Source organism: Manis javanica, chromosome 3 (assembly GCF_040802235.1).
Source record: "Manis javanica isolate MJ-LG chromosome 3, MJ_LKY, whole genome shotgun sequence".
NCBI classification, from domain to species: Eukaryota; Metazoa; Chordata; class Mammalia; order Pholidota; family Manidae; genus Manis; species Manis javanica.
Window position 1 is genome coordinate 80,267,789 of NC_133158.1, and position 23,659 is coordinate 80,291,447.

The 23,659-nt window shown below is 37.8% G+C and overlaps 1 protein-coding gene across 1 annotated transcript in view; it reads right to left on the minus strand.

The window, feature by feature from the left end:
* Positions 1-6,341: 6,341 nt before the first annotated feature.
* LOC108404907 (ferritin, heavy subunit-like) overlaps positions 6,342-23,659 on the minus strand; it is a 29,989-nt gene continuing 12,671 nt past the window's right edge. Inside the window, exon 5 of the mRNA XM_037008341.2 lies at positions 6,342-6,463. Coding sequence (XP_036864236.2) covers positions 6,429-6,463 — 35 coding nt within the window. The 3' untranslated portion in view covers positions 6,342-6,428. The remainder of the gene's footprint in view (positions 6,464-23,659) is intronic.

Consider the following 23,659-nt stretch of genomic DNA (forward strand, 5'->3'; position numbering starts at 1 on the left):
ATCATAACCTGATGGAAAATATACTCAGTATCTTTGTTTTACAGATAAAAATACTGAGTTCGAGAGGGGCGAGGCAACTTGATCATGGTTTCACAGCTAGTTCTATTTTTTCTGTCTCCAAATCCTTTGTTTTCTCCACTATATTTATGTTGTCTCTTGTAGTTTGTTTTAGAATTCATGAATGGCCTTGTCGGACAATGTCTCATTTAAAAATAATCTAGATGGTTGAATTTACTAATGTAAGCTCCAAAAAATGGTAATCCAAAGACTGGAACAAATCAACAGTTTGAAGAAAGAAAAAGAGAATCCATTTTATATAAATCAGCCTTTGCTTTCCAGATAATCTCTTGACAATGCAATTTCTTAAGGTAACCGAGAAGTTAACAGAGCCTCTCAAATGAGCCTGGGAATACATGCTAGAGCCCTACCAGCTGATTGTAGCTGTAATAGGAGATCAACGTGATTTACTCCATTCACTCAAAGTGAAAGAAATGTGACTTCTTATTTTATTTTTCTAAATCAAATCAATCTGTTCCCTCCACACACATGCACCAAAGCTAGAAGGAAATCCAATTTTTATCTGGCAGAAAATCTAATTTTATACATGCAGTGGGAGGGTAGGACCCCTTTCCTATCTCTAGATTCTATAGGGAATCCTAGCGCTTTTTTGGAATACTGAGATGGACCTCTGACCTTGACACTCATTGTTGAAATGTTCATTGTCCAAGCTGACCAGTGTATTCCACACCAAACTTCATAGTAAGGAAGCTCACTGCAGCTTGACCTTGCAGGCATCCCTGTGTGAGAACTGAGCAGCCCCACCACCTGCAGAATCTTTTCCACGACCCTCTTCCCTCAAGTTCAGGCCATTCTACTCTCTCTCAACCCTTAGACCTCTGACCTTTTTGAAAATTTAGCTCCCACATTCCCTTCTAGGAAAGCTATTAGAAGAACCTGAGGGATTTTTAACCAAAATACTTTGGGTAGCACTTTGGAAACACCTTAGAAACTTTTGAGTCACAGTGTAAGCAAATGTGTATGTGTGTGGGTATGGAAATTTCTAGCAAATAGATTGGTGGAACCCCCACCAGGCCAGTAGAGTTTAACTTTAGTTTATAGCCACAGGCTGGTGTAGCAGGGTATTCCCCCCAGCCTTTGGAATTTCCCAAAAGGTATGGTTGGGGAAAAGCAGAACCACAAGTTGGGACAGGAATGGCCCTTTGGTGGGGCAGGTCATCAGTGCTAGAGGATTAGTGGTGGAGGTGCTACAGATGCAGAACAGCTCCATAAATGTGCATACACTAATGTGTGCACAGAAGGAGGAAGTAGTGGGGCTGCCTTCCTTTCTGGAATGGTGCTTGACCTGAGTGGTGGCCCCAGAAGAGCCCTAAATGGGAGGGACACTGAAATCATTCCTTTGGAGTAATTCATGACCTTAATTGGCTTTCTCAGTGTTCGTGTGGTCTGAGAAACAAGACTTGTGTGTATTTTGGTCTATACTAACATGATAGGATTATTAATCATGGTAAGTGTCTCACCAACATTCCACTGCTGTGCTAAGGGCTTTATATTCCTCATATCAGTCACCACCCTGAAAGTAAGTGCCATTAGCCCCACTTCACAGGTGAGGTAACTGGGCAAATGAATCTCAGAGTAGTTAATAAGCATCAGACCAGGGATTAAATCCAAGTCAAATCCAAAGGCTGTGTGTTTATCATTATTCCACATTTACTATTAAGAATAAAGTCAATGTATAGGATGTTATTCCCTTCTTCTTACCAAAGCAGAATGCACTTGAGACTATGGATTTTGGAATTGACATCAGACATGGTGGATTTAAACTTGCTAGTACCAATTGGTAGAGAACACAAATATTACGTTAGCTGGGAAATAAAGAGCTAATTTACTGCCAGCAATGGATTTGGATTGAAAAAAAAAAAAAGTTGCTGGGCTTCCTAGACATCTATTTGGATATCATGGGGAAATTACAGTCATTACATGGATATAGTAGAAACAATTTTTCAATGGTTCTTAAACAAATTGAAATGTGACTCCTATTTCTTGGTTCCAGGCAATTAGATCTCCTGATCTCTTGATTCATCTTTAAAAAAATAAATAGAAAAGATTAAGTGTAACTCCAGTGGAGAAGTCCCAGGGCAAAATACCTTTGAAACTGAAATCAGTCAAAGGGACAAATAAAGTGGGAGAAACCCGTTTACTTCTTAAAAGCAGTCCTCCCGTCTCTCCAGACCCAGCTGCAGAAGAAGAGGGAGCTCTACCCAACCTCTCCCACCCAGATCAGCCCTCACTTGCCCCTGTAATCACCTATTGATGTGGAGAGGGACTATTTCTCTCCAGCCCTTAGAAACACCTAATGATATGGAGATGCACAAAAGCCAGGCGACAAATTCTGGAAATACTGCAATTTTACCCACATTTAGTAATTATAAAAAATAGGCACTCTATAAATTTACTTCAAACCATTGAATTGTAACTTCAAAAAGATGAGCTTTATGGTATATAAACTATATCTTCTAAACTGTTAAAAATAGAAGTATACTTTCATTTTGAAGAGTTATTTAATATCTCTACCTAGTTTCTTCAGTTATATGTAGGCATACATTGATCTCATAATTACTGTGCTTGTATTTAAAATAGTTTTTCTTTCAACATTTCTCCAGTTGCATGTCTGTGTTGTTCATGGTTCATGGTTACATTTCCTTACATCATTTGTCATTGTTCAATCAGCCATTGTGTGGCTGCTGCATAATTGGATTGTTTCTAGGGCTTTGCTATTACAAACGCTACTGTTTTAAACAGATATGCACATATAGCTTTTATTCCTTAAGATAAATCTAAAATAGTGGGATTACTAGGTCAAGAGCTATAACTCTTTTAGGGTTCTTGTTATATGTTGCTAGAAATAGTGCATCAGTTTTAATGCCACTGACAATTTGATGTTTACACATATCTTGCTGTTCTTTCCAGGTTCTTCCTTGATTTGATGTATCTGAGGGGCTAAATCATAATCTACTCTTCAAGTTTGAAAAAGTTCAATCAACATTTTTATGCCTCTCTGGTACCCTAAGAGGAAGGTTTCTTCAAACAAATATTTTAGAGATGAAGTATTGCTAATGCTTGGTTAAACTAAAATCAAACACATTTTTATGGCCTTTTTAGTGTTTAAAGTATAATGAAAATAATAAACGACTTGCCTCATTTTTTTTCCTTACTTTTCTTCCCTGTATGGAATACAGTTTCCTTTTTCCTTGTTGCTATAAAGATGTTCATAGTATCTCTAAGCAATTAAGACAAAATTGAAGACTTGAAGAGTACAAGCAACCCTTTTCCTAAATGATGTTACAAATTGTGTATAATCTTGGTGGAAATGCTTATCTGTATTTGTTATTTAGCTATTACCTTCATTCTATATATTGAAATAAGAATTAGCTTTAAAAAAGAGGGATGGGGAAATTAATGTGACTTTTGCATTAGGCCCTGGGGAGCTTAAATTAAGACTCCAGAGTAAATTGCAGCAATCATACTATGAGAAATTCAAAGGCAAAAAAAGTATCTTATTCTTATCTTGAATTCTTCAAAGTACAAAATTGGTGCTTAATAGGTTTCTCATTAAATGAAATGAAATTTTCAGCTGAACAAATTCCCATGGCCAGTCTGTAGGAAGTAATTTCCATGAGTCATGAAGGCTGGTTCTATCTGTAGTAAGAATAAGCATCTGCCCTCAGGGTGCAAACTGATAGGAAAATGTTGTATTTACCATCCAACAACAATGTATTTGTCTTTGAGATGTTACCTGCGCCCTTTGGAGTCACTATATTTCTTGAAGGTACGGCTGATTACCAGTGATATACAAGGCTGAAACTTTTGAAGTTGGGAGATTTGCCTAAGGTGTCACACTGAGCAAGAGAATTAACATCAAACCTCAGGTCTCCTACTCCAAACCTCAGATTCTCTTCATCACAAGGCTTTTCCCAAACTTAGATAGCAAACATTATTTGTTCAGGCACATATACATATATATGTGTGTGTATATATATATATATGGGTATGTATATTTGTATGTACATATATATGTTTATGAAGAGCTCTGCCACGGCACGTCCAAATGTGAGAAACCCCAGCACAAGGTGCACCCACACCTCCTGCATCCATCCACCTTCACAGGCCTCTATTCCCCTAGGTCCTCGTCAGGGATCAGGATGATGTTCAAAGGGAGAGCTCCCAGGCTTCTTTTGGGTCTTGGGTTAATATCATGACTGTCCCAGGAAACACTGCTCCAAGGTACATGCCGTTTGCTCTACTAACGTTTCAGAAAGTCATATCAGAAAACTCAATATGCCAAGGCATAAAGAAATCCATTTAATTTAGTTTACCTTGGTGTAGAGAACTTCAGAATACCAAACTTTGATTTAAAGAAACAAAAATTTAAGAATTCAGCCCTATATTTCCTTGTGAAATAGTGACTTTCTTTACTGACGGGCTTGTAAGCACTTTATGAATGCCATGTTTAAACTAAACAGTCCCACATGAACCGTTATACTAGTTATTCTATGAGAAGGTAATAAAATGTATTTGCTGACCTCTTGCTTAGCTCTCAGGGGACTATGTTATAGCCCTTCATATCATAATATGTTTTCAAGACAAAACCAACAAACAGACAAAAATTAATCCTACTTGCTCCTTGCCGTACATCCCTAAAAATGTTTTGCAGTTTCCTCAGTGAGTGCTTCTTGCTCTTGAGACGATTGTCACTGTCTGTGTCACAGTAGAAAAGGGCTCATAACTGAGGAGCCTGATCCTCTCCTTACTTTATAGGTAATAATTCTGATCCTAGAAAGGTAACTGGACTTGGTAAAATTCTTGACAGAGCTGGGTTTCTCCCCAGGGCTTTTGTTCCAAGTAGTCCTTCTCTATCCCGTTATGGAGTCTTTCAGCCAACCCAAGCTAGCGTATCATTAACAACAAATGCAAGTTCTTGGAGGAACAATATATGAGCACTTTTTAAGAAAATATGCTGCTCAGACTCACTGACACCGAGAAGGGACTAGTGGTTACCAAAGGGGAGGAGTTGGGGAGGGTGGGTGAGGGGAGAGAAGGGGATTAAGGGGCACTATAATTCTCAATCACAATATAGATAGGTCATGGGGAAGGCAGTACAGCACGGAGAAGACAAATAATGACTCTGTAACATCTTACTATGCTGATTGACAGTGCCCACAATAGAGGGGGTGAGGACTTGATAATATGGGTGAATGTTGAAACCACTGTGTTGTTTACGTGAAACCATCATAAGATTGTAGATCAATGATATTTTAATAAAAAAGAAAAGAAAAGAAAATATGCTGCTAAAAAGCAAAGGAAGACAAATTTATAAGGGCCTGAACTACAATTTCTACTTTTCCTTTTCCTTTTCCTCTTTTCTAGCCAGACCTGCAGATCACTGCTGACAAGCGCCTGGTACAATCAGGAATAGGCAGATATAGCATCTAAAGGCAAAAAGTGGAGGTAAATTCTTTCTTTTTGCTCCAGGTATAATTGGGGGGGGGGGGGGAATAACAGCCATATAATATCATGAAATCTTGTATTTTATTTCTGCTAGAATTCTAATTCAGTTAAATACTCCAGAGATATGTTAAGATTTGGCTTTCTTCCTTAAAACTGTTTGGTAAATTTTAAATGAGTTAGAGAATTAGAATTTGGAAAATTCACAATAAAATTAACTAAAACTATGAGGCTCAGCTTCCCTAATAGTAACTTGCTCTATTTATATAAAATGGTGAGATAAATTATCTACCAACTAACCAATAATATCTTAGGACTCTGGAATAAAAACCATGCCTCACTAGTAAATGTCTGGTTAATTCCAACAAGTGTTGCTTCTATAGCCAAGTAAAATAATTAGAAATACTACATAAATATGTGATACCAAAGTTATTTTCAAAAAGAGGAAATATATTTAAAATGCTGCCAGTATGGTATCCATATGTCTATTTAAGTGTAACTTTCCTTGCTTTGGTATTATTTGAAAATTTTAGTCATTTTTTATGTTGTTTCAATCTAAAAGATAAGTAAAAAAAATTAGGTATGGACTAATTTTATTCCAATCTGGAATTAATCGATTATGGCGATTTATATGACCAGGTATTATGTTAAGTATCTATGTGCAACATTAATAGAAGAAAGGAACTTTGTATTAGGGTTCTCTGGGAAAATAGAATATAGATGATAGACAGATAGATAGATGATAGATAGATAATGTATAGATATGTATAGACATATATATGTAAAGATATTTATTATGAGAAATTGGCTTACTCAAGTATGTAGGCTGAGAAGTCCCATGATCTGCTATTGGCAAGCTGGAGATGGAGGGGAGCCACTGGTGTAGTTCAGCCCAACTCCGAAGGTCAGAGTTTCAGGGAAACTGATGGTGTGCATCTCTCTGAAGAAAGGAGACCAATGTTCAGCTCAAAAATTCAGGCAGACTGGGTGAATTTTCTCTTCCTCTGCTTTTTATTGTTATTTAACCCTTCAGTGGTAGATTAATGCCCACCCACACTGGAGAGGGTAGTCTGCTTTACTGAGTCCATGGATTCAAATGCTAATCTAATCCCAAACACTCTCACAAACACGTTCTGAAAAAATGTTAGCTACTTGTCTGGGTATCCCAGAACCCAGTAAAGTTAACCATCCCAAATCCTTAACAGCTTGACACCCATACTCATTTTACACCATACCTAACCTCAAAATAAAGATAATAACAAAGTCAAAATTCCACCTAACATGATACAACTATCCTACATATAACCAATAATGCATCACTCCAGTTTCTCCAGAAGAGGAGGTAAAATACTTGAGGAATGTTTGCTCTTCACCTTGATACCCTGCAACTTAAATACTGTCATGTAAAATATTTATATATGTATCAATAAAAAATTGACTGATACATCAATACTTCTTATGTTACATGAGAGAATAAGAAAATAAAACATATCTACATACATACACATATATATATATATATGTACACAAATGTATTCATAGTAAGACAATAGGAGGAAATACTCCTTTATAAAGAGGAATAAACACTGGTGACCCTTATAGTCTTCATTTCTAACTGGTCATGTGGTTGTAGCTGGTATTTATAGATATCTTCTGCTGTTCCGTTTGTCTTCAGCTAACACTTCAGCTGGTTGTGATTCTTCACCTGGTGGGTGACCCAAACCTTCACTCCTGAAGGGTGTAGCCATTAGTAGCCCTGCCCAGAGTGGGCTCTTGCAGTTTTCCATTTCCTCATTTTTGGAAGAGGGCATCCTAATTTATTCTAGCTCTCAGTTCTTCCCACTTTGGCCAACACTCTTTCCACATGTAAGTCCTTCGATTCTACCACATGTATCATTTTGAGCCTTTTACTGTTCTGTGACATTTGCCTTTATGGTCTGTTGGCAGCTAATCCTGCTGGTAGACCACAAAGCACCATGAGATGTTATAGGGTGCCTGCAGAATGGCATCTGTGCTTTGTGAGGACATAAACACACTGAAGGAACAGCGTGGGACCTGGGGCTAATAAGTATCAGTTCTAAGTAAATTGGTATCTCCAAGTCTTACATAAACACTTAAACTGGTTATGCCACTAAAAGGAAATAAACTTAATTTGCTGAATTTTTATTTGGCTCCCAACTTACTATGTTATAGATTCTCATGGTATTTTAAAACAAAACCAAAAGCAAATGTTAATAAACATTCCATCCAACTGAGCAGTTAGGAGTTGGCTCTCTGGGTCTGGGTGAAGAGAAGATGAAAAGGCAGCAACTAGGAAAACCCGGGGGGCACGTGGCCTGGACATCTCCCTGTCACTGAAGCACAGGGAACACCCCTGAACACCGCCTGGCGCGACGCAGCTAGTCCTGCTTCCTGCTGCGGCTGCTTGCTGGGCTTCACTGCAGTCCCTTCCTTGACCTCCTTAGGTAGCTCTGTTGCTGCTCACTTTCCTCGGAGATTCTCCACAAGGAGTTTTAAATCTTATCTGTCAATTTTCTGAATCTCTTACTTAGCTCTCTCCAGGAGGTGACATTTTACGTTTAAGTGAGAGACCACTTGGACTGACAGTGTCAGCAGGTACAGCTGGGTCTCAAGTCAGTTTTTATCAAGGCCACTATGCACAGACAGAGAACTGGATGAGCTGCTGAAGGGGGTGCTGTCAGCCTTCTGGGTGCTGAGAGAACCCAGAAAAAAATGATACCAGTTCATAACAACTACTAAATGTGTTATTTCTGATATGCTTGGAACAGTGTCTGCCACATAATGTTTGATGAAAGTACAAGTCAATTTGGAGGAGACAAGTAGGGCTGCTAAGGTCTTAGTCACAAATAGGCTTTATGGATGCTGTAGTGGGTTGAATAGTGTATCCTCAAAATTCATGTCTACCCAGAACCTCAAAATGTGATCTTATTTGGAATAAAGCTCTTTGCAGATGTTATTAAGGTAAGGATTGAGATAAAATCATAATGGATTATTGTGGGCCTTCACTCTAATGAAAATTATGAGATATACAAGAGGACAAACACAGGGAGAAAGGAATGTGAAGATGGAGACAGAGATTGGGGTGATACCTCAACGAGCCAAGGAACACCAATAATCGTGGCAATCGCCACGAGTGAGGAGAGACATGCAGTGACTCTTCCCTCAGAGCTTCCAGAGGGAACCAACCCTGCTGACACCTTGGTTTGGGCCTTTGGCCCACACAACTGTGAGAGAATAAATTTCTGTTGTTTTAAGCCGCCCAGATTGTGGTTATTTGTGTGGCAGCATTAGAAAATGTATCCAGATTTCTATCTTAAATTCATACAAGTTTTATATTTGTTAGGCAATCGAAGAATACAAACAAGTTTTGTTCTGGCCAGTTAGGCTGAAAGAGTGTGCTGTCTACAAATATATTTGTGACCTTAATCTAAACAGAATTACATATGCAAAAGGATAGCAATACAATGAATACATGTGTCAGTCTAATAATAGATGCACTTGGGTTTTTTTGCCAACAGATGCACTTTTCTGAGAACTACCTTCCAGGATCCTGGCAGCCACATTGATAACATGTGACCTTGCCTTTCTTCCATAGCCACAGATGTTGGCCCTCAGGGGCAAGGGACCCCTGACTTCTTAGACTAAGTGAATCATTTCCCATAGTACTTTGGAATTGGGATTCAAAGTTGTTGGGCAGTTTTGGCTGGTGGCTTAAATGAAGGACATACCAAGTGCAGAGGACTCAGTTGACCATGAACTAACAAAATAGAAAAAATGCAGAGAGAAAGAAAGAAACACACCTCTAGAGACAGGCTAAAGACTGCTTAGCCCTAGAGAACGAGGGACCAAGAGATTACTTGCTTTTGTCTCTATTCAGATGACTGAGGATCTTCATAAGGGATTCATTACTACAGAGAGGCTGGTGGTTAAGGGGTGAGGCTCTGGAATGAGACTACCTCGGGTGAATTACTTGACTTCTCAGTTTCCTCACTGTAGTTGAGATTAATAACCAGCACCTCCAACAAAGAGCTGGTCCTTGAATTAAATGTAGAAAGCACTTAGGATGAGTTAAGGTAAATCAAGTACATTAATGTGAAACACGTAGGAGTATATGTCATAGGTACTCAGGAATTGTGGGCTATTATTGTTATTTACTCCTATTCCCCCAAAATGACTTTGAAAACTTGTCATGCTTCTACCATCATTTTATACTTATTAGTAAGTAGCATATTTAAGTTGATTTCCCATATAGATTTATACTTCTGGCTTTGCAGTAGGTTGACTTATCATAATAAAAAGTAAAAATAAATTTCAGCACAAGGTCACTTTCTCCTTTCCTCACAATATTTTAAGTCAGTAAGCATCTTAAATACAAAGCAAATAATAAAAACCTACTAGTTTCTGGGTATGTTAATTGTGGGTGTGTTTGCACTTTCTCTGTCTAGCTGCCGCCTTCTGTGAGTGTATTTGGCACAGTATTATTTTATTACACCAATGTATAAGGCAAATCATATTGCCTACTATAGTTTAAACAGAAATATTGTGTAAGGAAAAGAAAAAATTTATTTTAAATGCTTGTTATCCTGGAAGGTAAGCAGCAGTTAGAGCTTGTGAGCTTAGTATGAAAGTAGAATTCCCATTAGAGAAATATTTGCATATCTATTTAGGAATATTTGTTAACAGATTTTGGCCCTCTGGGTTAGGTTCAGACAAAGAAGAGTTTAGTGCTTTGCATATTAAATAAACAATGATTTTTAGTTTCTTCCTAAGTCAATGATGGAGATCCAAATACTGAGATGTTGGAGAAGCCCTATACCAGACAGGCATCGCCCCATAATACCCTGGTTGGCCCTAAAGAGAACCTGCTAGTGGTGGAAGAATGGCTGAGAGATGTCAGGGCACTGAGATAGTTGCTATTCTATTTTAAATTGCTGCCTTTCTTGTGCTTTGCTGTAATTCCCATTCATTATCCTCAAATCTTCAGTAAACTCTGTTACGCACTGGTATTCAGGCACAATATGGAGCTGGTTAGAGCCAAACAATCATGGTAACTGGACAGGCTACAAGGAAGCCATCCTGACACAAACATTACATGGGAGCCTTTCAATTTGATGTAAAAGTTGGAGACATCAGGGTCATCTGTGCTTTGGCTATTTTTTAGGCCTTTTTGGAAACTTGTCTGCCTTTTAGAAAAACTAGGCAGAAAAGGAGACTCCTAAATACTTCAGAAACTCACTTACTGGTGGCAGTCTGCACTGTGCTTTACTTAAGGGAAGCAAGAAACCAGAATCCCCCGGGCCTAATGATGACAGTAGCAACACAATGAGAACTAATGACCAGCTCTCCAGACTCTGACATCTCTGTGAGCACTGACTATTACAAAGACCTCTATGAAGGGAAAGATGGAGACCTGGTCAAAAACTGCAGGGTGCCAATACCAGTCTCTGGAGGTTACAGACAACTGGATGTCCCCTTTCCTGATCCAGATGTTAGGGAAATAAAACTGCCCTTCATAGCAATTATTTTTCTTAAAGTTATTATTGAAAAGTATACAGAATAGTGCACTAAACTCCCAAGGGTAACCAATCTTGTTTTGTCTTTACCCTATTCTCTTTTCCCCTTTTTAATTTTACCTTTTTATTCGTAGGTATTTGTATCTCTAAAAGGTAATGATTCTTATTTTATACAGAAATAAGAATACACACCTAAAAATAATTGATAATTACTTGATATCATCAAATATTCTATCAGTATTCAATATTCACTGGTTATCTCATAATATTTATTATTTTAAAATTTTAAAACTTTGTTAAATCAGAATCAAAGGCCATACACTCTTCCCTCATTCTATTTTGTCCTCATGTAATGTATTATGTATATATAATGAATGTATAAAAATTAAATCCATAATTCTTTCCTTTACTAGCTGTCAGTGTTATGAGTTAGCTTCGTATTATCCTCCAAAGGTGACTACTGTTTTTTTGTGTAGTTGGCCCTGGAACAACACTAGTTTGTGTGGGGCACTTACAGATGGATTTTTTTTTCAATAAGAATATTGGAGCATTTTTTTTTGGAGACTTATGATGATTGCAAAAAGCTTATTTTATTGTTAAAATATAATATGTAATATATATAATATACAAAATATGTGTTTATTGACTGTTTATGTTATCAGTAAGGCTTCTTGTCTATAGCAGGTTGTTGAGTTTTTTGGAGATGAAAAGTTATGTGCAGATTTTCAACTGTGCAGGGTGTTGGTGTCCCTAACCCTCATGTTGTTCAACGGTCAACTGTATTATTTATTATAATTATTATTTTATATTTAATAATTATGTGTTATTATGTATTATTATTTAATATTTAATCATAAATTCAAGCATATTTTGTAGGTTTAATGCATTGCAGTTATTTTTGTCATTAAAGTGGCTATCCTTACCAACAGGAAACCCATTCAAGCTTGTTCTGAGTTCTTTTTGATAGTCTTGCTTTTTGACATGAAATGTTTCAGGATCATTTAATATATTTCCTGACTAAGAACCACAAATAGCCATTTCTAAAAGGAGCCCTTGTTCCTTTTAGTGACAAATGGTACTTAGAGACCAAAATGAAGGTTTAGGGGCACTTGCTGCTGCTTGTTTACAGGTCTTTTCAGTGCACACTTAGGACTTTTCAATAAAAGATGAATACATCATGAGCTCATTCTGATATTCATCATTAAATATATAATTTTTACTTAACCTCATTGATCCTACATTTATATCTCTTTTATCCTACATAGAAAAACCCAGTTTTCAAAAAATACCAACATAATTATACTTGTTTTATAACATAGTACAGGCAGACAGCAGTGTTAAGAACACCATCAGCTACTGACTATGAGGGTCATTGTTTTAAACTGCAAATCTGATCAAGTCATATGTATGTCTAAAGTCCTTGTTACCTTCCTATCCCCTGAAGCACAAAATCCAAGCATGCTTACATGCCATACAAGACACTTCATGAACTGGCTCTATACCAGTGACCAAGCCTGAAATATTCTATTCCTCCTTCCCATTCTACTGACCTCTGAATCATCCATCCAAGTCTAGATTAGAAGTTTTCTTGTGCCATGTCTTCCCTAGCCTGGTACAAATGGTTGCTCTTTCTATGTGTTCTTCTTTCCCTTATACGGTCTCTTAGTGTACATTTACCAAACTCAGTTCTACTTATTTACATATATATGTGTTTTCTACTAGATTGTGCACATTTTGATGGAAAGGCCCATTCAATTCTCCATGCCTAGCATCTAAAATAAGTCCATGATAAACAGAAGATACACAATAAATACTCATTTAATTGAGCTGATTTACTATGACTGAAGAGGTACAAAATATGGCAGTTTTGTTTTCTGATGTTTAAGAAGTATCTCTCCGCAGAGTTTTTAAGAAATTTATTTCATAATAATATCACATTGCTAGGAATTAAACAGATGCACAGATAAATTATTTGCAAAGGCATAATTGCTCTTGTATCTTTCAGGATTAAGTTAAATACAATGATAATGGAGGCAGTGATGACTGTGAGCTCCTGCAAACCTTCATGAAGTGACCCAGTAGTTATATATCTAATGCTAACAGGCAGGATACTGGAGGGTCTTCAGTGTCTGTGTGTTGTCCTTCTAAAAGATTGCATTTGTGATATTCCTCTTAATCAGGTTGTCTATCTCCACAAAGGACCAAAGAAGAGAGTAAAGTTATTCTCCAATATTCTTTTCTAACAGTTTTAAGGATTTGCTTTTATAGTCATCAGGGAAATGAAACTAAAACTACAACAGGATCCACTGGAATATCTAAAATTAAAAAGTTCACTTACAGTTTTCAACTGTTCCATGTCAAAGTATTCCAAAAATAAATTGTGCTTCATTTCCACCCCTTTTTCTCTGACAGCTTCTACAAAGACGCCACACCAATTGTTTTCTCCCTGAACCCTCCTCTTCCTTTCGTATTTGTTGTTTGAGTTGCAAATTTCTGAATCATCTATTTGCAAGTTTCCTGTAGGTGAGAAAGGACCACAATAGCAATCCAGACTAAGTGATCTAAGTGATTTTAACTTTTTAAAAATATGTCGTATCTCTATCTTCTGTGGTAACAAAATCAACTGGCTTCTTCCAGGCTACTTTGTCCTCATCTTTACAAAGTCTGGCCTTTTTGCATTTATGTATTTAATGGTCCCGGATGGGTCTTCTGCCAGTTCAGTCCTATTCCTGAACCCTCTTTAGCAGACAAAGGAAATAGTTACTGCACTCATGAGGTATTGCTCATATTTAGGAAGTAAATATTTTGGTGCATGTACTTGATGACATGTGTTAGTATTGCATTCTTTCTCCTCTACTCTCTTCCTTTGTGTTCCCTGGATGATAACCGTTGTTGGTATCTGAAGTCAACAATTATAGTTCAGGAAACCACAACAATGCCATGGGTGTTTCTGAGAAGAACAGGATATGCACAAGAATCCTAGAAGTTAAAGATGTCAGAAGTCAACAGTAAAAATTCACATCCAGAAGGATGGGCCCCCTCATCAGTGAGAACTGCTGTGATACCAGAAGGCAGGTGATGTGGGAGAGTGGAGATAGAAACTTTAAATGTGTTTCGGTGAGAAGTCACACAGAGGTGGCAGATTCAAGCAAATAGCATTTCTAAAAGAGAGGGGAGTTAGAAAATGAAAAATAGGAGCAGGATCTCCTGGTGGAGGTAGTTTCTTCACCAGCAGTGGTAAAGATATCAGAGATGTTTGGAATTGATGATAGGATCATTTGTGAACCAAGTTAAGATTTGAAATTTAGGTGAGGCTTAGTATCAGAAGTGTATAGAGGAGGGGGCTCTTGAGCTGGGAAACTGGGACAGCTACTCTTTCTGTCACTTCAAAAGACCCTCCTTCTAGTCGAGAAAAATCCCATTCAAATATGATTAGCAAAGTAATTGTGCAACTAGAATATCCAAAGAAAGGTACTCTAGGAAACAAAAGGGCAAAAAAAGAACTGAAATTAAATACAAAATTTACCTGCAGATTAAGAATACTCACTAGAAAAATACTGCTCTGAAGAAGAGGAAAACTGTAACACAACATTCCAACATGAATAAAGGGGAATAATATGATGTCATTATAACCAGGAAGGAAAACAGTAAAGAAAACAAATACAAGGATTCAGGAAAGACATCGCCAGCAAAGGAAAGGTGATGGTCAGTCAATAGGAGGCCATTAAATGTAACTAGTAAAATCGAGGGAGGAAATAGAAGCAGCAGACAGAATCTTTTTATAACCAAAGCCTAATTTACAAGGAGCATAAGTGGAAGTACATGTAGAAAGCACAGCAGGAAGCAGATCATATACACATGGGAGAAGTAAAGAAAGTGAAAGCGAAATAAAAAGATTTTTTAAAAAAGAGAAAGCCAAAATTATAAAAAAAAAATAGGCAAAAATGATACAGAATATGAATAACTGGAGTTCTTCGAATTGAAGGAACACCAAAAGAATGGAGTAAACATTAGGTGTTCTGAAATGACTTGAATTTGTATATTAATAGGTACATCCAAGAAATGAAAGGACTGTCTCAGAAGGATCAATACCCAGATATATCCAACTAACACATACCCTACAAACTCTAGATGTGTCCTACTAACACTAGTAGCAAACTGTGTATATGAGCAATAACATTTCTAAGGGAAAGAAAGCAAAGTTGGCACAGCTACAGTCAATACTAATAGTAATGGAACAATATCTATCATATACTTAAGGAAAGAAAGTTTTGAGCCAATGAATTCAAATCCATTCAAGCTGTCCTTCAAGAGTCAAAGCTACAGGCAAAAATAATTTCTGCAAAGTCAAGGGCTCAAGGAATACTGTCACATTAGGCCTTACTGAAGCATCCCCCAGATAATAAAATTCATCCAACCAAAAGATGATCAGAGAAATTTCAGCTGAAGGCCTGGGGGTGAACACTGAATTTAGTTAACAAATAGCACAATGACTAAAACAAGGGTTAACATAAGGGCTACAAAATAAATGTAAATATGAACTATATTTATATAAACTTTCACTATGGGGGATGTTATTTTAAAAATTATAGTTCTTACATTTTTATTCTAGTGACTGCTCTTGTAATTAGACTTTTACGTAAAATCATTGCTTTAGACAGCATCTATTGATTCCTATTATGAGTGCCAGGTGAATTAGCTTGTAACTTCTTCCCCTTCTCTTTTCTCTGTAGCTTTCTCTACCTGATTTTGGCAAATGAAAATAAACAATATCATCATTTGTATGTGCTGAAATGTGTCCTTCCACAATTCATGAGGTAAGTATATACTTAGTTTTATAAGAAAATGCCATACATTTTCCCAAAGTGGTTGTACCAGTGTGTGGGAGCTTCAGTTATCTCACAATTTTGCCAGAATATGGTGTTGACAGTCATTTTCATTTTAACCATTCTGGTGAATGTATAGTGAGTGGTATCTCATTGTGGCTTTTGTTTGTATTTCCCAATGACTAATGATATTAAGCAAGTTTTCTGTATGTTCCTATATGTCTCCCCATGATTGAAGCTTATTCTTTCGTACTAAGTTGTCCAAAACCTCAAAATTCTGTTGGAATTATGATCAAAATTGTTTCAGTACTATATGTTGATTTGGTAGGTGTCACAATTATCACATTTAGTTTTGTTTTCTCCTTCCATTATTGAAAACTTTCCTCTTTCAAGAGGCATTTTTGTTATTATTTTGTATAGGCTCCAAACTAATTTTCTCAGGATTATTCCTAGATATTTTATGTATTTGGAGATACTATAAACAAATTATCTTTAAAAAGATGTTTCTAACCTTTTCAAAGAATATTGCTTCTCTCTCACTTACCAACTTTAAATTTCCCTGTATGGCCCCGGTAGATGACCGGTTAGCCAGAGACGGGTAAGATTCCTCAAGGGAGGAACAACCTAAGACAGGCACAGTCGCAGGGGGGCCATCAGGTGAGAAATTGGGGATCAACAGAGGTGAGGCTTAGAACCTTACCCCTACTGTTTTGAGAGAAATCTTCTGCATCTGTGGATGTTTTGTTGCCCTTGTCTAGCTTGGATTAATACTTAGTCTATAGGCACAGACCTGATCATCTACATTTGCCCTCTTACAGCACTAAATTATGTTTTCTACCTTTATCTTGCATCTACCTACCACTTCAGCACTTTATTTAAAAATAATAATAATAATAATAATAATAATAATAATAATAATAATAAGGGAGAACTGTGGGATTCACATATAAATCAAGTATAAAAATCAAATGAGAGGATGGTGGCATGAGTAGAGCAGTGGAAATCTCCTCCCAAAAACACATAGATCTATGAAAATATAACAAAGAAAACTCTTCCTAAAATAGAGACCAGAGGACACAGGACAACATCCAGACCACATCCACACCTGCAAGAACCCAGCACCTTGCAAAGGGGAGTGCTTTTTGGAAGTCTTAAAGGGGCAGGACAGGACACTTAGACCAGAGGCAGGGAATCTGGGGATCTCTGGGCACTCTAACCCCCTGGGCAAGAGGGAGCACAGAGGCCCCTTACAGAGATAAATAGCCTCCCAGCTGCTCCCCCTCCAATGGGGCTCAACCATTTTGGTGGAGCAGCCCCAGCCAGGCCACACCCACAGAAACAGGACAGATAAACTCCATAGCAAACGGGCAGGTAGCAGAAGCCCTGTCTGCGCACAGCTGACAAGCATAAGCCACTAGAGGTTGCTATTCTCCCAGGAGAGGAAGGCCACAAACCAACAAGAAGGGAAGCTCTTCCAGCGGTCACTCGTACCAGCTCTGCAAACTATCTCTATCACCATGAAAAGCCGAAACTACAGGCAAAGATCACAGAGACAATACCTGAGAAGGAGAAAGACCTAACCAGTCCTCCTGAAAAAGAATTCAAAATAAAAATCATGAACATACTGACAGAGATGCAGAGAAAAATGCAAGAGCAATGGGATGAAGACCGGAGGGAGATCACAGATATCAGGAAGGAGATCACAGAAGTGAAACAATCCCTGGAAGGATTTATAAGCAGAATGGATAAGATGCAAGAGGCCATTGAAGGAATAGAAGCCAGAGAACAGGAACATATAGAAGCTGACATAGAGAGAGATAAAAGGATCTCCAGGAATGAAACAACACTAAGAGAACTATGTGAACAATCCAAAAGGAATAATATTCGTATTATAGGGATACCAGAAGAAGAAGAAAGAGGAAAAGGGATAGAAAGTCTCTTTGAAGAAATAATTGCTGAAAACATCCCCAAACTGGGGGAGGAAATAATCGAACAGACCATGGAATTACACAGAACCCCCAACAGAAAGGATCCAAGGAGGACAACACCAAGACACATAGTAATTAAAATGGCAAGGATCAAGGACAAGGAAAGAGTTTTAAAAGCAGGTAGAGAGAAAAAGGTCACCTAAAAAGGAAAACCCATCAGGCTAACATCAGACTTCTTGACAGAAACCCTACAGGCCAGAAGAGAATGGCATGATATCTTTAATGCAATGAAACAGAAGGGCCTTGAACCAAGGATACTGTATCCAGCACGACTATCATTTAAATATGATGGCAGGATTAAACAATTCCCAGACAAGCAAAAGCTGAGGGAATTTGCTTCCCACAAACCACCTCTACAGGGCATCCTACAGGGACTGCTCTAGATGGGAGCACTCCTAAAAAGAGCACAGAAAAAAACACACAACATATGAAGACTGGAGGAGGAGGAATAAGAAGGGAGAGAAGAAAAGAATCTCCAGACAGTGTATATAACAGCTCAATAAGCGAGCTAAGTTAGGCAGTAAGATACTAAAGAAGCTAACCTTGAACGTTTGGTAATCACGAATTTAAATCCTGCAATGGCAATAAGTACATATCTCTTAATAGTCAACCTAAATGTAAATGGACTTAATGCACCAATCAAAAGACAGAGTAATAGAATGGATAAAAAAGAAAGACCCATCTATATGCTGCTTACAAGAAACTCACCTTAAACCCAAAGACAAGCACAGACTAAAAGTCAAGCGATGGAAAAACATATTTCAGGCAAACAACAGTGAGAAGAAAGCAGGGGTTGCAGGACTAATATCAGACAAAATAGACTTCAAAACAAAGAAAGTAACAAGAGATAAAGAAGGATACTACATAATGATAAAGGGCTCGGTCCAACAAGAGGATATAACCATTCTAAATATATATGCACCCAATACAGGAGCACCAGCATATGTGAAACAAATACTAACAGAACTAAAGAGGGAAATAGACTGCAATGCATTCATTTTAGGAGAATCCAACACACCACTCACCCCAAAGGATAGATCCACCGGGCAGAAAATAAGTAAGGACCCACAGGCACAGAACAACACACTAGAACAGATGGACCTAATAGACATCTATAGAACTCTACATCCAAAAGCAACAGGATATACATTCTTCTCAAGTGCACATGGAACATTCTCCAGAACAGACCACATACTAGCTCACAAAAAGAGCCTCAGTAAGTTCCAAAATATTGAAATTCTACCAACCAATTTTTCAGACCACAAAGGTATAAAAGTAGAAACAAATTCTACAAAGAAAACAAAATGGCTCACAAACACATGGAGGCTTAACAAAATGCTACTAAATAATCAATGGATCAATGAACAAATCAAAATAGAGATCAAGGAATATATAGAAACAAATGACAACAACAACACAAAGCCCCAACTTCTGTGGGACGCAGCAAAAGCAGTCTTCAGAGGAAAGTATATAGCAATCCAGGCACACTTGAAGAAGGAAGAACAATCCCAAATGAATAGTCTAACATCACAATTATCGAAACTAGAAAAAGAAGAACAAATGAGGCCTAAAGTCAGCAGAAGGAGGGACATAATAAAGATCAGAGAAGAAATAAACAAAATTGAGAAGAATAAAACAATAGCAAAAATCAAGGAAACCAAGAGCTGGTTCTTTGACAGAATAAACAAAATAGAGAAGCCTCTAGCCCAACTTATTAAGAGAAAAAGAAAATCAACACAAATCAAAATAATCAGAAATGAGAATGTAAAAATAACGACAGAGTCCACAGAAATACAAAGAATTATTAAAGACTACTATGAAAACCTATATGCCAACAAGCTGGAAAACCTAGAAGAAATGGACAACTTCCTAGAAAAATACAACCTCCCAAGACTGACCAAGGAAGAAACACAAAAGTTAAACGAATTACGAGCAAAGAAATTGAAACGTTAATCAAAAAACTACCCAAGAACAACACCCGGGACCGGACGGATTTACCTCGGAATTTTATCAGACACACAGAGAAGACATAATGCCCATTCTCCTTAAAGTGTTCCAAAAAATAGAAGAAGAGGGAATACTCCCAGACTCATTCTATGAAGCCAACATCACCCTAATACCAAAACCAGGCAAAGACCCCACCAAAAAAGAAAATTACAGACCAATATCCCTGATGAATGTAGATGCAAAAATACTCAATAAAATATTAGCAAACAGAATTCAACAGTATATCAAAAGGATCATACACCATGATCAAGTGGGATTCATCCCAGGGATGCAAGGATGGTACAACATTCGAAAATCCATCAACATCATCCACCACATCAACAAAAAGAAAGACAAAAAACACATGATCATCTCCGTAGATGCTGAAAAAGCATTCGACAAAATTCAACATCCATTCATGATAAAAACTCTCAGCAAAATGGGAATAGAGGGCAAGTACCTCAACATAATAAAGGCCATATATGATAAACCCACAGCCAGCATTATACTGAACAGCAAGAAGCTGAAAGCATTTTCTCTGAGATTGGGAACAAGACAGGGATGCCCACTCTCCCCACTGTTATTTAACATAGTACTGGAGGTCCTAGCCACGGCAATCAGACAAAACAAAGAAATACAAGGACTCCAGATTGGTAAAGAAGAAGTTAAACTGTCACTATTTGCTGATGATATGATACTGTACATAAAAAACCCTAAAGACTCCACTCCAAAACTACTAGAACTGATATCGGAATACAGCAAAGTTGCAGGATACAAAATTAACACACAGAAATCTGTAGCTTTCCTATACACTAACAATGAATCAATAGAAAGAGAAATCAGGAAAACAATTCCATTCACCATTGCATCAAAAAGAATAAAATACCTAGGAATAAACCTAACCAAAGAAGTGAAAGACTTATACTCTGAAAACTACAAGTCACTCTTAATAGAAATTAAAGGGGACACTAATAAATGGAAACTCATCCCATGCTCATGGCTAGGAAGAATTAATATCGTCAAAATGGCCATCCTGCCCAAAGCAATATACAGATTGGATGCAATCCCTATCAAATTACCAGCAACATTCTTCAATGAATTGGAACAAATAATTCAAAAATTCATATGGAAACACCAAAGACCCCGAATAGCCAAAGCAATCCTGAAAAAGAATAAAGTAGGGGGGATTTCACTCCCCAACTTCAAGCTCTACTACAAAGCCATAGTAATCAAGACAATTTGGTACTGGCACAAGAACAGAGCCACAGACCAGTGGAACAGATTAGAGACTTCAGAAACTAACCCAAATATATATGGTCAATTAATATTTGATAAAGGAGCCATGGACATACAATGGCAAAATGACAGTCTCTTCAACAGACGGTGCTGGCAAAACTGGACAGCTACATGTAGGAGAATGAAACTGGACCATTGTATAACCCCATATACAAAGGTAAACTCAAAATGGATCAAAGACTTGAATGTAAGTCATGAAACCATTAAACTCTTGGAAAAAAACATAGGCAAAAACCTCTTAGACATACACATGAGTGACCTCTTCTTGAACATATCTCCCTGGGCAAGGAAAACAACAGCAAAAATGAGCAAGTGGGACTACATTAAGCTGAAAAGCTTCTGTACAGCGAAAGACACCATCAATAGAACAAAAAGGAACCCTACAGTATGGGGGAATATATTTGAAAATGACAGATCCGATAAAGGCTTGACATCCAGAATATATAAAGAGCTCACACACCTCAACAAACAAAAAACAAATAACCCAATTAAAAAATGGGCAGAGGAACTGAACAGACAATTCTCTAAAAAAGAAATACAGATGGCCAACAGACACATGAAAAGATGCTCCACATCGCTAATTATCAGAGAAATGCAAATTAAAACTACAATAAGGTATCACCTCACACCAGTAAGGATAGCTGGCATCCAAAAGACAAACAACAACAAATGTTGGCGAGGCTGTGGAGAAAGGGGAACCCTCCTACACTGCTGGTGGGAATGTAAATTAGTTCAACCATTGTGGAAAGCAGTATGGAGGTTCATCAAAATGCTCAAAACAGACCTACCATTTGACCCAGGAATTCCACTCCTAGGAATTTACCCTAAGAACGCAGCAATCAAGTTTGAGAAAGACAGATGCACCCCTATGTTTATTGCAGCACTATTTACAATAGCCAAGAATTGGAAGCAACCTAAATGTCCATCGGTAGATGAATGGATAAAGAAGATGTGGTACATATACACAATGGAATACTACTCAGCCATAAGAAGTGGAAAAATCCAACCATTTGCAGCAACATGGATGGAGCTGGAGAGTATTATGCTCAGTGAAATAAGCCAAGCGGAGAAAGAGAAATACCAAATGATTTCACTCATCTGAGGAGTATAAGAACAAAGGAAAAACTGAAGGAACAAAACAGCAGCAGAATTACAGAACCCAAAAATGGACTAACAGGTACCAAAGGGAAAGGAACTGGGGAGGATGGGTGGGCAGGGAGGGATAAGGAGGGGGAAGAAGAAGGGGAGTATTAAGATTAGCATGCATGGGGGGGAGATAGAAAGGGGAGGGTGGGCTGTACAACACAGAGAGGACAAGTAGTGATTCTACAACATTTTGCTAAGCTGATGGACAGTAACCGTAATGTGGTTGTTAAGGGGGACCTGATATAGGGGAGAGCATAGTAAACATAGTATTCTTCATGTAAGTGCAGATTAAAGATTAAAGAAAAAAAAAAGAAAGAAAGAAGGAAAGAAATGGGGGATTACTCCTTGATAGGATAAAACTATTGGTAAATCAAAGATCAACACATGCTTTAAATATCCTTAATGTTGATCACTTAAAGGGTGTCAGATGATCAGCTATGGAGGTACTCTTTTCTGATAATATTCCTTACTATTAATAAAAAAAAAATTTTTTTGAAAAGCAGTTCCTGTGTGCTGACCTCCAATGAGTTCTGCACAGTGGTATAGAGGGCATGTCAAAGTGTGGGCAAAGGGTCTGTTTGTTTGTATGCAGAAGATCAAGGCCTAGCTTGGATACCCAGAAAATGAACTAAGATACGATATGAGGAGGAGCTGCCGGCATCAGCACTCTCTGGAGGACTTGTGCCAGGGGGATGATCATCAAAAAGCCTCCACAGGGATCTGGGCGATGCTGCGGTTGTGGCTGCATCCAGCCCACCGTTTCCTGGACTTGCCATTGGAATGAGGAGGGAGATGTCTAGGCTGGCATGTGCATACAGTGAGACAACGAATTTGACCAGATCTGTACTGCTGGAACTCAACCAGGAGTTGGGAGGGGTGCAAGTTGTAGCACTCCAAAACCTTATGACTATAGACTATCTACGGTTAAAAGAACATATGGGATGTGAACAGATCCCAGAAATGGGCTGCTTTAATTTGTCTGATTTCTCTCAGACTGTTCAAGTACAGTTGGACAATATCCATCATATCATAGACAAATTTTCACAAATGCCTAGGGTGCCTAAATGGTTTTCTTGGCTTCACTGGAGATGGATGGTAATTATAGATTTGCTTTGTTTATGTCACCGTATTCCTATTATGTTAATATGTGAGTGCAAATTAGTTGGTAGTTTAAAACCTATACATGCTTAAGGTACTCTACAAGAAGATATGTCAAAGAAATAATCAATCCTCCCATGTTTTCTTCCATCTGCTACCTCTATAGCTTTTCTTCTTCCTTTCTAATTACAACCCTTAAGTAGAATTCGTGCCTCATATCGAATTTACCGAGTATCATAATTCCTCCAGGTGGTAAAGATAC